This window comes from Phyllostomus hastatus, unplaced genomic scaffold (genome assembly GCF_019186645.2).
Source record: "Phyllostomus hastatus isolate PE091 unplaced genomic scaffold, TTU_PhHast_1.1 phas_contig_1, whole genome shotgun sequence".
In the NCBI taxonomy this organism is placed as follows: domain Eukaryota; kingdom Metazoa; phylum Chordata; class Mammalia; order Chiroptera; family Phyllostomidae; genus Phyllostomus; species Phyllostomus hastatus.
In genome coordinates, this window is record NW_025333498.1 from 5,053,769 (window position 1) to 5,068,660 (window position 14,892).

At 33.7% G+C, this 14,892-nt stretch overlaps 1 protein-coding gene across 4 annotated transcripts in view; it reads right to left on the reverse strand.

Annotated features, from left to right (window-relative positions):
• PMS1 (PMS1 homolog 1, mismatch repair system component) overlaps positions 1-14,892 on the reverse strand; it is an 81,867-nt gene that overhangs the window by 38,685 nt on the left and 28,290 nt on the right. For 3 of the 4 annotated variants that reach the window (XM_045831727.1, XM_045831735.1, XM_045831753.1), the window contains exons 5-6: positions 14,535-14,698; positions 2,802-2,918 (exon numbers count right to left, since the gene is read on the reverse strand). In XM_045831727.1, coding sequence (XP_045687683.1) covers positions 2,802-2,918; positions 14,535-14,698 — 281 coding nt within the window. The remainder of the gene's footprint in view (positions 1-2,801; positions 2,919-14,534; positions 14,699-14,892) is intronic. The other variant, XM_045831743.1, reaches the window with a different exon arrangement.

Here is a 14,892-nt window from a genome sequence, read left to right on the forward strand (position 1 = left end):
ATAAAGTCCCATGAAGCCACAGGGAACCGATGGGAATTTAGACAATACCCTTACTATCCCAAGTCAGCTATCATAACCAGTCTAAGGTGGCATTTGGGTAGGTCAAAACTATGAAGCTACTAAACACGTTCTGAAAAAAACAGGATCCATGTCAGATTATGGCCATGCTCCAGGCACTACAACTGACCACTAAGGCTGTCCTGAATTGTTCGTAGGGCAGAGAGAACTCTTAAGACATTAATTTAGCATAAGATCCCAGACTCTACTAAAATGATAATACTGAAGAGAGAATAGCAGGGGAACCAGAAGTAGAATAGAGATTCAACAAATTAAGAAAAAAGGGAAGAGTACAACAGAGAGCTTTCAGGCCTAAAGTAAGGAGACACCCAAAAAGAACATACAAAAGGGTTCTTCTATAAAGAAAATGAAAAGGGGCAATATTCCATTAACCAATGACACTTTAATTTAGTGCTGGGGGTGGGGGAGAAAAGGAAGGGAAGGGAGGGGAAGCAGAGAGATAAAAATGAATTTCCCAGGGCACTTAGTATGGTTGCAGATTAAACCTTAACTCCAAAATGGCACTTGTGACTCCCCCAGACTCCAGGAACAGGACCAGGATCTTGATTACTTAATATGTAAGTGGAGCTTGACAGTAAGTCCAGCCACAAACACTGAGTTCCCCATTAGACTTGCTATTCAGAAGAAAAGATTGCAAGAGAAGGAGAAGCTTGGAAGAAAGAGACCTGATAAGCAAAACAAAACTGACCTCCTAAGAAAAAGAAATTATTCAAGGGAAAAATAATTAAAAAACAGAAACAAACAAAGACTTTATATCCCTAAAACAATAAAAAGCAATGAAAAAGCAATACAACCTAAAAATGCTCTTTGAAATTAAACATAAAACTTCCAGAATAAAAAATCAGTTAGAAGGTATAAAAAAATCAGTAAGATCTCCAAAAACTTACAGAAAAAAGAAGGAAAACTTAAAACAACAACAACAAAACAACCCAAGAGAAAAATAAGAGGTCCTAATCAACAATAGGAAGGCTTTCAATAAAAAACAAAGAAATTATGAAAGTGATGACAGATCAAAGTACATAACCCAGAACTGAAAAAGAAATGAGTTCAGATTCAGAAGGTCTCACACCAAGGGCTAAGCATAATAAGTAAATATATAATAAAAGACATACACCTACATATATTCTTGTAAAATTTAAGAACAAAGATGAAGAGCTGAAGTACTTTCAGGGAGGAAAAAAACATTGCCTAGAACGAAAGAACTGGAATTTATTAATCTTCCATTAGCAACAATGGATGGTCAAAGATACTCAGTGTCTTCAAAATTCTGAAAAACATTATTTTTAATCTAGAATTGTATGTCTACCATAATATCCAGAACAGAAAATGAAAAATAAAGTCATTCATACATGAAAGTTTACCTCTCATGTTCTCTTTCTGTGGAAGTTACACTGTAACTGAACAATGAAAAAAAATGAGAACTAATATCAAAAAAAGAATTTTTGATTAGTATCAAAAAATAAGGAAGGCATGGGATACAGAAACAGTAGAAACAACCAGTACTTCTATGAAAAGAAAGCCCCAAATGAGAATTGTGCAGAATGCATTACACACAAACACTCTAAATGCAAAATGAGTGGGTTCTAGGAACAATGTGTTCAAAAAGAATGGCTTGAAATGGGTTACCAGTTATAGCTAGAGTAACTAAAAGAGCTGGATTTTATTGCTGACATGATGAAGATAGTTTCTTCACTTAATAAAAGAAAAACTTTTGGAAAGCCCAGAAAAAACAATGGTAGAAAAACAGAGATTCCATTTAATTGGGACAACAGAAATATTCTCATTTTTATGGCATAAAGACATAAAAATGGATCCTTACAGAGGAAATGTAAATTTAGCACATATTTGGGTTTGTACTGAAGGTTACTGATGTAGTAATGTATACTCCATATAAACTTTTAACTTTTTGAATAAATCTTTAAATAAAACATGGGAGATTTAAAATGAATATATAAGAAAATATAAGCTTGGTAACATAAAAATAGAGCTGACATGACTGAGAAGAAAAGGCAAAATAAGAGTGAAAATAAGAGTGAGGGTTTTAATTACCACATCCAGTATTACAGGGACTCAAAAAACACTGTCTGAAGGTGATAGATTTAAAAAAAAAGTTGTAGTATATATTTAGGACAAGAAAGGGAAAACAAAGGTAAAAGCTCAATTCTTTTTCTTTCATAGTGGAAAGTAAGCAGATAAGATCTTAAGTTGGAAATCATTTTAAAAAGTTAATGTAAGCACAATAGTTAAAACTAAAAATAACAGAGAATATACAAAAAGGAGAAATGACATAAGAAGTTTCATATAAAGCTTTGTAACTACCTGGCTGGTGTGGCTCAGTGAGTGGATGGAGCACCAGCCTGCGAACCAAAGGGTCGCTGGTTCGATTTTCAGTCCGAGCATGTGCCCAGGTTGTGAGCCAGGTCCCCAGTGGGAGACACGTGAGAGGCAACCACACACTGATGTTTCTCTCCCTCTCTTTCTGTCCTAACACTTCCCCTCTCTAACAATAAATACATAAATAAATAAAATCTAAAAAAATTGGAAGATTTATTTTTTAAAAAAGCGTTCTGCATCTATCTTGTGTTTTACCTTATATACATATTTAATAAAAATGTTAAAAACAAAACAAAAAACCCTCTTGCCACTCCAAACCCCCAACAGGGAAATACATTAACAGTTTCATTGGTAAATTCAAATTTTTAAAGAACATTTTTGTTGTATACCTGAGATTCTTCAGAGTGGTACTGAAAGGAGTCCATGTTGCCCATAACAGCAGTCCCCAGAACAGACATGAGAGCCATCTTATGATCTGATACTCTACTTTTCTGCCAAATAACTGCCTTGGAACAAAAGACACAGATAATTTTCAACACAATTTAGATTTACCATACTCAAGTACTTATACCATCTATATTTAGCCTTCATCCTAGTTTATATTTTCAGTATCATTTAGAAGAGATGTACACAAAGTCTGACAGAGTGCTGGTTCTGAACCTGTGTACGATGTACAATCTACTTTATTTCCCTTAGCTTCAGTTTTCTCTTGTCTACAAGACCACCAAGAACATTAATCTCCCAGAGCTGCTGAAAGATGAAAATATATAATGGTGGCAGACACATAAACCAGTGCCTGGCATAAAACAGTTTCATTAAATATTGATTTTCTTTCTCTTCTAAAATTCAGATATAAATTTCATACTATATGTAAATTAAATTGTTACTCCAAGGTATTATTTTATTAAGGATAGAGAGCTATACTATGAGATTTATATAAATAGTCAAAGTGGTATAAAAATTTGTGACAATGCATGCTCTTTAAAATTACCTTTGTAATTACCTTTTATATACAGAGAACTTACAAAAAGCTACCTGAACCTCATAAACTCAAAAGTTGAATAATGAGCTTGCATTTTTTTTTTTCTTTCACTGCAAGTATGTAGTAGGGTAGTTTAAGAGAAACATGGACCAAAGTTTGGCAGTGAAGAGCATGATCAGGTATGATATATTGCAATTTCTTCAGTTAACAAGGTCCAATTACAGTTAAATCTCTTGAGAAACCATCAATTCGTTCATTCAACAAATACTCATTTAGCACATCCTAAATCCAGAGGAAAATGTGTAAAGGGCCTAAGAGAAAACACCAACATCAACATTCGAGGGGCAGGCAGAGGAAGAAGATTGAAAAGGAGTGGCCACAGAGGCAGGGAGAGCCACAGGATATGATAGTACAAAAACAATTATGTTTTTAAGGAGAAAGAAATAGAGACCAAGGTTAGAACAGAGATGTGGCCACAGGATTTAGCAATCATAGACTAAAGAATATGAAATCAACTTGATGTGACATGGTGACTGCATACGAAGGTGAAGAAAAGAATCAGGAATGTAAATGAGTCCCTGGTACCAAGAACACTGTCAGATAACCAGCAGGGCCCAATAAACACTGATTTGTTGAAATAATAAGGAAAATAATACATTTTTTATAGAGGAAAGTCAGTCAATTGGAGTTGAAAACTAGTTTTTTGTTTTTAAAAATTCAGACTGCTGGTTGATATACTATATACACATTAGAAATTATGTTTTTACTACTTTGCTTTAGGAAATTCAAAGCAACCTTTGCTTTTCTTTCTTTTTTTAAATATAAGTTTTGAGATATAATTCACACACAATTACAATTCACCCATTTCAAGTGTATGATTCAATGGTTTTTAGTATATTTACAGAGTTGTGCAATTACCACTATACTCTAATTTTAGAACAATTTTATCACTCCAAAAGAAACCTTGTATCCATTATCAGTCACTCCCATTTCCCCCACTTTCACCCCAAATAATCACACTAAATTTTGTTCTGCCTCTATAAATTTGCCTACGTTGGGTATTTCATACAAATACAATCATACATTCAATAATCACAAATCTTTTGAGTGGCTTCTTTCACTTAGCACCATGTTTTCAAGGTATACACACCCATGTTATATCAGTATTTCATTCCTTTTTAATGGCTAAATACAGTTTCATTGTATGGATATACAGTAAAATTACCTTTCACTGGACGATGGACATTTGCATTGTTTACACTTCTTGGCTATTATAAGTGATGATGCTACTAGGAATATTTATGTACAAGTTTTTGTGTGGACATGTTTTCATTTCTCTTGGATATATACCAAGAAGTGGAACTGTTAAGTAATGCAGTAACTGTTTATTTTTGAGGAACTGCCAGACTGTAATCTTTGTGCTTCCTGTGTGTGTGTTTGTGTAAAAAGACAAATAAGTGCCGGCTTCTACTATTATTTTAAGCTAGCCAGCAGATGGTACATTAAGGGGCACTATTCAACATAACAGAAAGTAGGTAAAGTTCTAAATAATCTGCAGTTATATTGGAGAGAGATGCCACTGCTTCATGCTTTCCATTTCAAAGGTTACTTTTAACTAAAAATAGTTGAGCAATAAATACTTATTCACAGCCCTAACAGGGTGGCTCAGTTGGTTGGAGTGTCATCCTGTACACCAAAGGTTGCGGGTTCAATCTCCAGTCAGGGCACATACCTAGGCTACGGTTATGTTTCGATGCTGGGTTGGGATGTGTATGGCAGGTACCCAACCAATCAATGTTTCTTTCTTACACTGATATTTCCCTCTCTTTCTCTCTCCCTTCTTCTCTTTCTCTAAAACCAATAAAATATACCTCTGGGTGAGGATTAAAAAAATATTCACAGAAAATTTATCTCTTCAAAGCTACTCTAGCTGATGCTGACATACATATACATAAAATATACTTTAGAAACAAAGTAGTAAAGGAAGTATTTCAAGAAAACTTATGTTTTAAAATTCCTGCATACCGAATACATCTATAAAGTCTGGGATACTTCTAATGTAAACATCATATTGTTTAATTTATATTAGAGTGATGCCTCATGTGGTGCCTATTATATAAATCTTTGTTGATTATTCAGGAAGTAGGTTCTAAAAAGCTATGACACATGAGAACCACTAAATGTAAACAAAATTGTTTTAAGCCAACACTGTTGGAAGCTCTAGAACATTATTTCACATCAGGCAGTTACTGCATCAAAGGGGCTAAATTTAGAAGCATTTTTAAAACTAGTTATAGTTGTCCTAGCAATAAATGATAAAGAAGTTTACCAGCAAAGTCAATCTTCACAATTAGGCAATTAAGATTCATTTTCATAACATTATTAAAGAACTGAACCAAAAAATGTGATAATTAGAAGTGAAGGATCTAGAAGAAACTAAACTTTTAAAAACATTTTCTTCAGCAAATAGTTTTTAGTTTATCATTTAATCAATCCTATATTATTTTCTAAAACAGAAATTTTCTTGTCACTTCCTGAAGTTTTTCATATATTTTGCTGTTAGGCCGAAAGGTTAATATGTGCTAAAAATACACACACATGCCCCCATATATTTTCTATCTAGGTCACACAAAGTTGAAGCATCTGGATGTGCCAAGTAAGAATCTGACTCTAGTCAGTATGATGACAGTGCAAAAAACACCTCAATCAAAAATATATTATTACATGCACACCATGCAGTTAATTGAAGATAATATGTAAACGTATCTTGCCACTATTCCTACTTGACATATAATATTTGAAGGAAATAAAATTAGATGAGAATACTCAACATTTAATTAGCAAACCTCAATTGTGAAGGCAATTTGTGATAATGGGGAAAAAGAGGTTGTACACAAATGATACATAATTAACTAAAAAAGGCAATGCCAATAAGACTGCCTGAGCAAAGGAAACTCCTTCATCAACACAAAATAAAAAGTGTACATATTGGCCTAGAGTGCAAACAAACTTTTAGTGCAAATTATGTGCAGAGATGTATTAAGAAGTTTTTACACCTTTTAAAAAAGATTTTACTTATTTATTTTTAGACAGAGGGGAAGGGAGAGAAAAAGAGAGGGAAAGAAACATCAATGTGTGGTTGCCTCTCGAGTGCTCCCCACTGAGGACCTGGCCAGCAATCCAGGCATGTGCCCTGAATGACAATCGAACTGCTGACCCTTTGGTTCGCAGGCTGCACTCAATCCACTGAGCCACACCAGCCAGGGCCTATGAAGTTTTAACTACTTTCAAGGTCTTAGAAGTTGATATAACTCATCTGCATCTACTGCTATCTACTCCAGGATATGTATTTGTACTCACCCTGGTTCAGAAAAGGGCAGGGGCACAAAAAATTATAGGAAACAGGAGTTTTTTTCCCTCACATTGACAATATGAAATGATACTACCTACAGAAGCTTATTGCTAAGAGAGCACTAAACATTCTGAATTCAGTATAAAATTATGTATTATTCCATTACAATATCAATACAATTGTTAAAGACTATCACATTCTATTAACATAATAAACTATGATTTTATTCTTGCTAAGTAGCCTCAGACTTTTAAGGAAAATTCTAATCTTAGTAAAGTATATTCAACACAATTTTGAATTTAAAATCTCTTATCACTACTTTTACTCTGCTTAAATGTTTCTTATTTTATATTCATTTTTGGAATAGAGTATGCATTGTTACTTCCCCTGAAAGTTACAAAGAAGTTGGTAACTTTACCATTTTTGGGAGGGGAGGGTGATGGTTGCTTATAAGAGCTAAAGACACAGATGAGAGACAAAGATAAGTAATCTTTTTACTCTACCTTTTCATACATTTTGGTTTTTGAATCATGTAAAGATATATTTTAAAAGCAAATAAAAATTTAAAAACATAAACTTAGCATAACATTCAAAAGGAGACTGTAGACACACATTCTTTGTAGTTTCTAAAATAAGATTATTTCCAATTGCACATTAAATTTCATTGTGTCTACATCAGAAATGTGTTTCTTGCTAGACACTCTTCTCTGTGCGATGCTCTGTGCAACTAACTACCTTGAATGCTAAACCAGTTTCTTCAGTTACACAACTATTAAACATAATTTGGTCTGTCCTCCAACTGCCATGAGAATTATTTTACTAGTTTACTACTGAAACTCCTTACGTTATTCCCTTTTAGCCACCTAGCAAGAAGTCCAAATTCCCATGTAAGGTACACAAGGTCCTTTAGATTAGAATGTAGACCCAAACAACTTTTCCAGACTCATCTCCTATTTTCTAACACCATGTAATTTAAGCAGGATCAGGAGAGAACTGAGGACAACAGGGATAAGAAACAGTTAAAAGGCAGAAGATCAAGAATAACAGATCCAACAGAGTCAAAAGATTTTTTGACTCTATTGAGTCAAAAATAGAGTCTAAAATAGAGACAAAAATTTGACTCTATTTGACTCAATAGAGTCAGAGCTGGAGAGACAGGAGGTGGTGGTCAGGGACTAAAACACTTAACACTGAAATGATGGGGGAGGTACAGTTTTTGGCAATGACTAGGACTACAGTTTAGCCACAGGAATTAATGGCTGAAGCATGGAACAGAATAAAATCACTGGAGGAGAGGGGTAAAAGATCTGAAAATGTACAAAAGGCTACATATGGGGATACTAAATTCACCAGAGTGATAGCAATCTAAAAGTCTAAAAAGTAAAATTCAAAGCTGACTGATATTTTTTGATGGAGAGGAGAAAGAAGGGTCTTAAGTTGCAATGAGGCACAATGATGTGAGATATAGATGTGAGAACACTACTGGTGGGAATGCAGACTGCTACAGCTACTGTGGAAAACAGTATGGAATTTCCTCAAAAAACTAAAGATAGAACTGCCTTTCGATGATCCAGTGATCCCACGGCTGGGACTATACCCTAAGAATCCTGAAACACCAATTCAAAAGAACCTATGCACCCCAGTATTCATAGCAGCGTTATTTACAACAGCCAAGTGCTGGGAACAACCTAAGTGCTCATCAGTAAATGAGTGGATTGCAAAACTGTGATCCATTTACACAATGGAATACTATGCAGCAGAAAGAAAGAAGGAACTCCTACACTTCGAGATGGTATGGATGGAATGTGAGAGTATTATGCTAAGTGAAATAATCCAGGCCGTGAAAGACAAATCCCATATGATCTCACCTATTAAGTGGAATCTAATCAACAAAACAAAGAAATGAGCCAAAAAGGAACAGAGACATAGAAATAAAGAAGAAAGTGACCAGGATCAGGGTGGGGGGCATGATGGGGGAAAGGAGGGGAATATGGACAAAGGACCCATAGACAAGGACAATGGGGAGGGGATTGTCTTTGGGAGCAAGAGTAGGACGGGGCAGGGGAGAGCAATAGGGAGAAAAACAGGGACAACTGTAACTAAACAATATAAAAATTAAAAAAAAATAAAAAAGACAAAAAAGAAATAGGTGTGAAAAATCAGTCATCATTTGAAAAGGCTGCAGGGGATATGATGCTCTCAGGGAGAGCTAGATTTCAGTTAGAGCAAGAATGTAATCAAAGAAAAGGCTAAGGACACAGGTGATTTTACTTGACTTACCATGAATGGGACATGTTAGGAGATAGGGATGTGTGAGAGACAGAGTTAGAAAAAGTAATGCTTTGTACAAGAGTAAAAGTCTAGGGTGATAAGGAATTATTTGAGAGACCAAAAGTTTCTTGTGTTGATTGACATAAATAGGAATAAACAACATGATGAGATTAGGAATTAAAAAGCAGTGAACAGCTGCAAGATTCTGACTTTTTAAGTTCTTGCCATGATAGTAAGAGTTCTCAGAATCCCATTTAACACCTACAGATGGAAGCATGGGAGAGAAGTTGTCTTTTTCCACATCCACAATGAAGCCTTCCCTGACTATTCTAGCCTGAAGTAAATGTTCCCTCCTCTCAACTTCTATAGTATTATCAATACAATTTAATAGATTAAACTAGTTTTCATCTATTTAAATGTTCATACACTTTCACATTTACTTTCTCACTTACACTATGAGCTCTTTCAGAGTGTAGGCCATATCATAACTGTTCCAGGGCACCTACTCAAGCTGTGTCTAGATGCTGTGAAGAAGCCAAAGGAGAATGAACGTTGCATTAAAATTAACAGATGTGAAATTTAGGTCATCCTCTACTGTATTCAACATTTAAGTTATTGGACAATCCACTCAAACTTGTGGGTGATCACATGAAGATAAAATGAGAAGGGACAGAAATAAAAATACTCAATGTGCTAAAAGATTTGCACATGACAAAAATGGTTTTCAGTGGTCCTCCCCAGCTGTAAAGATCTAGACATTCTTATTCTTTCTACTATTTTATGATTTGATATATGAATCGTTTCATTAAACCTCTAAGTGAGGGAAATGTGGAACTGCCCAAGATATTAGCATATATTCTTATGGCCTTAGAGATTAGTTTACCAACTTTTATTGGGATAAGCTCAAAAAGATAGATTTGTGCAGAGTTCTCTGGGTATTGCTGATCAGAAGAGAAATCTACCATTTTGAAGTGTTAGGATAAACTGTAAGTATATAAAATGTATTTAGTTAGAGGATCTGTAAAGGAATAATCATATGGTTCTAGTTAACTAAGTCAGTAGAAATAATACATATTAAATTGATGGCTATTAGAGGCTGTGTCACTGTTAAATGTTTCCTCCCATTGTGCCAAAGTCTTTATACGTTGTATTTTCTGACTAAATGTAATGAAGACATTATTGGTGACTCAGATGTTAGAAAAGAATAATAAACTAGAATAATATCTGTGGATACAAGTGAGAATATACTCTGTAAAAATCTAAGAGGTCACTGGGGAATCTGAAAAAAAATGAATCCTCAAAAAAAGATTCATTTTACAAATTAAAAGCATGACAAAGGTTTAAAAGAGGCCAGAGTGTTCAAAACTGGTGCTATATAAATTTATGTATTTTGATTTCCACACTACCCAATTCATTTAGTATTCTATTCTGCACTATGCATGAGTAAAGGAAATACAGATTAGATGCATCTCTCCCTTCCAAAAGAGGTTGTTGAGAAAGGGAGACAATGCAATTCATTGCCAACAAATTAAAAATGACAAAATAGAAATATGCAGAAAATGCTATGGAAAAAGTCAAGAAGTAACTAAGTCTTGATGGGAACAGAGGAAGACTCCAGGGACTCCTTTAACAGTGTATATAAACATCAAACTTAGAAATCAAATACACTAAAATCAGATTTATGTATATCTCCCATCTCTACTATATCCAGGGTGGGGCCAAAGTAGGTTTACAGTTGTTCACATGGAAAATAATACAATAATTAATAAATAATAGAAGAATAAACTATTTTGTGTACTCACAACTATAAACCTACTTTGGCCCCAAACAGAATAGAACACAAGAACCACTTTAAAAAATTTTAGTTACCACTAATTTACAGGCAGCAAGATAAATAAATAAATAAAAACAAAAACAAACCCAAAGCAAAAACAAAAACCTACCAACCAAACAAACATGATTAATAATCAGCCCCAAGCTAACTTTAAAATATATCTAGAGATACCTGCCTTCATCAATTAAAAAAAAAACAAAAACAACAAAACCCACTCAAACTTTCAAAGTTGGAACTGAAAGAATACTTTCTACATAATGAAGGAACATTTAAATGACAGTTCATCTAAATTGGAACTTCTCTTTGACTATACTGTTTCCACAACCCCGGCTGGGACAGGGAAAGATGGTGTGCCCTTTTAACAATGGTCTAATTGTGGGCAAAAGACTTTTCCTTGATTCTTCATAGCACGACTGAAACAAAAGTGGGACATTAAAAAATAGTGGAATAAAAGCTAAAAGATGTAAAGAAGAGTAAAATAAAAAAGATGCAAAGAGAATACCATAAATGTAGGGGACACAGATTATAATAAGCTACCACTGATCTTTAATTTATAATTCAATAAATGTGTCCCTTCCTTCTCACTCTTGGCTACCACCCCCTCCAAAATCTATGGCCACCACCACAAAAGAGTACCTTCCTAGAGACCCAAAAACTACATCAAGAGAGGGAGCCACTATACTCAATACCAAATCTCCATTGCCAGTTTTCTGAGTTTCTGAGTAAGGCCCTGCCTCTTCCCAGATTGATGGAAACACAGCTCGTTAGAGCTGTTGTTACCAATTCTTCCAAACCTCAAAGATATATGAAGTGATCCCAATAAGCCTTAGCACTCATGTTCCATGGAGGTGGGAAATGTGGGAAGTCATTCCTTCAATTCTCTTTTGCACCAATTAAAACCTTCTTACATAAATGATAACTTTCAGCTTTTGCAGTATCAGTGGGCTTCTAATTATTAAGACAAAATTCAATTCAAAACAATTTTTAAAACTACAAACAATATTTTTTGCAAAAGAAAATATTCACAAAAGCCAACAAGTATCTTTTATATAAATATCATACATTAAACATTATGTTCTGAACTCATGATCTATAGATTTACTCATGTAAATATGAAACAGCTAAGAATACTAAGTTGGTTTCAGATATTATCAGACTGAGAAAAACTTCTAATTTTGGAAAATAACTGATTTATAAATGAAAATGTATGTAACAGGACTTCACAGGATTTCAGTTATTACAACTAAAGCTGAAAACTGCAGTGCTCATCCGAAGGAACGTTCTTACATTTCTCTAGATAATATCTACTTTAAATAAAGCCATTGAATCCACTTGTAAATTATTTCCCTTTGGCTGTCACATTATTCAATATGCTTTCAAGGAACATGATGATGAAAGAAGAAAAACACCTCTTTCTAACATAACCATACTGGCAAGAACATCAACATTATCAGTATTCAAAGAATGTCTTGGCAGGTTAAACCTTCATAAAAAGAAGGAACACTATCTAATCCAAGATGTCAAAATAGCAATAGTACTTCTCATATTATGTGTAATGTGATTGTTTGTTGCTAATGCAAAAGAAATTTCAAAAGAGAAAGAAAGAAAAAATGCCAATAGTTATATTTGAATTTTAAGCAAAAAATATTCTTCAGAAAGCACATAAAATATGATAAAAGTTAGCATGTTTAAAAGAAAAAGACTAAGATCAGAACTGTACTCTCTGTTCAAAAAGATTTAATAAAATATGGCAATGTAATTTTGGGGAAGTTTGACAATATATTTTAAATTTTCAGGCACAACAGCACTATTAAAAAATAAAAAAGTAGAAAAACAATTTGTACTAAGAGAAAAAAAACTTGAAGACTGCTTGATGTAATTTAGTCTGTGACTTTATTGTGTAATAATAGCTAATACCTAATTTTACTGTAAGACTTTTGATAATCTTATATTACTTTCATGGTATAACACTCTCCAGGACTTCAAATTACTGAAGGCCATTGAGGGACTTACATTTGCTCAATATACCGTAAGTTCAGATACACTGTCCTCCAAAAATAAAATGCAGTACATTATAAAATCCTTCTTTTCATTCCCAAAAGAAAATACCTATACTGATGATCTTATAGTAGCTGGGAAAATAATATAAACTTATCCAAAGCTTATGAGATATATATGTGTGTATATATATAAATATATTGTAAACTTTATATATATATATGATATATATACTTGACTTTAAGTATTCATTTCCATTACATGAAGCAATAATCTGGTTTTATTTTAGTTTTCTCTCACTCAACTTTTCTCTTTAGTTGTACTCACTTTTATAAGTACATAGTTCCTATCTTAATATTTTAGTTTTCCATCTATTTTCTTTTCCTGATCATTGTTTCTTCTGTCTTGGAGCTTTTCTTAATTGGGTACATTGAACTTTTAGTTACTACCTGTCCTCTGGATCAAGGGGTCATAGGGTTATTTATATTAGCAGGATGAGCCTCCATCCATCAACATCTTGAGGAATCATAGCATGGTAGAGCTGGAAGGGACCCTAAGGTATCACTTGGTTGAGCTCTATGGCAGAAGGAACAGGTAGTTGACTATTCTTTATGCTTTGTTCTTTTTAACATTTTTATGACCAAATATTTTATCATAAATATTTCACAGGAGCTTGGTTCTATACAAAATCTTCTTAATAACAAGTAAAAACACATGGAGTAGAAAGAAAACTGGATGAAAATGGTTCTGACCTAAGCACTATTACTTACTGGAAAATATAAAATGATTCCTTTGATTACTCTGGGAGAACAATTCCTTTGATCACTCTGAACTTCAAGTTCCCACACAAATACAAATAATGCTGTCAAATTCACAAAGTTATTTTAAGTGCTCTGAAACCTGGAAAAGAACTATACAAATAAAGACCTGCAATCCTGTAGGAATGTTAGTTTAAAATCCCATCACAATAATTTACTAGCTGTGCAACACAGAGAAAAGTATTGAACCTCCCTGAGTGCATTTCAGAGGACAATTACAAAACAGGTATGTCTACCTTACTTGATTGCTCCTGTGGACCATAGGTATTTAATGCACCTACATCGGTCCTGGCATTATGTAGGTCCTTAATCAATGTTAATTCCTTACTACCCATCAGACCTTCACACTTCTGCTATGGTTCTGCTCTTCTTCTGTTAATTATTTCAAAAAACTCATATAGAATTTTATGAAAAACAATCAGAAATTATGTGAACCTTTCTTTCCTCTGAGATTCATCAATCAACAAGAGTTCCTCATCAACCCTGCTTTGAAAAATGGAAAAAATGAGTAGTGATTCCTTTAAAATACAAACTCTTCCAAAGAAGAAACAGTTCAGAATAGATGATTAAAATAAGTGTGAACTTTTAGAGGAAAAGAACAAATCTTATTTGTCTTCATATTTATGAAGCACTCAAATATTTCTTGGATGGAAGAGTTTGTTGGTGGAATGCAGATCTTAGAAATTAAGAACTATAGATTCAATCATATTGTATATAAATATTAGGTAAATAGTTTTTATTTACTAAGATTAAACTAAACAAATGCAGAAAAAATTTTGAAGATTATATACCTGATTTAGATAAAAATACACTGTCCCTTTATTACATATACAAAAAAAAATCCTATAGAAGAACAATAACACTTACCTTGTTATGAATAAAGAGAATCCTTAAGTCAGGTTTAAGTATTCCATAGCTTATGAGGAGATCTAGGACCTTTTTTATTTCATCTTTACATTTTTTAGCAGTTGAGTAAAATTGCTTTCTAACAGGTAGATTCTTAAACAATTTTAAAGCAGTTACAGTTGTACCTATTGGCAGATAAGAAGAAAGCATATTTAGATGTGCAAGGAACTCCAGATCTTCAAATCCATACACAACCAGTAATTAACAACCCCTTCTGTCACTGAAGGTCAGTCCTCTTCCAACTTCAGCAACCCAAGGGAGATTTAACTTCCCAAGCTATTCTGATCCTGTGCTAGATAAACTCAAGATAGACTCTTCT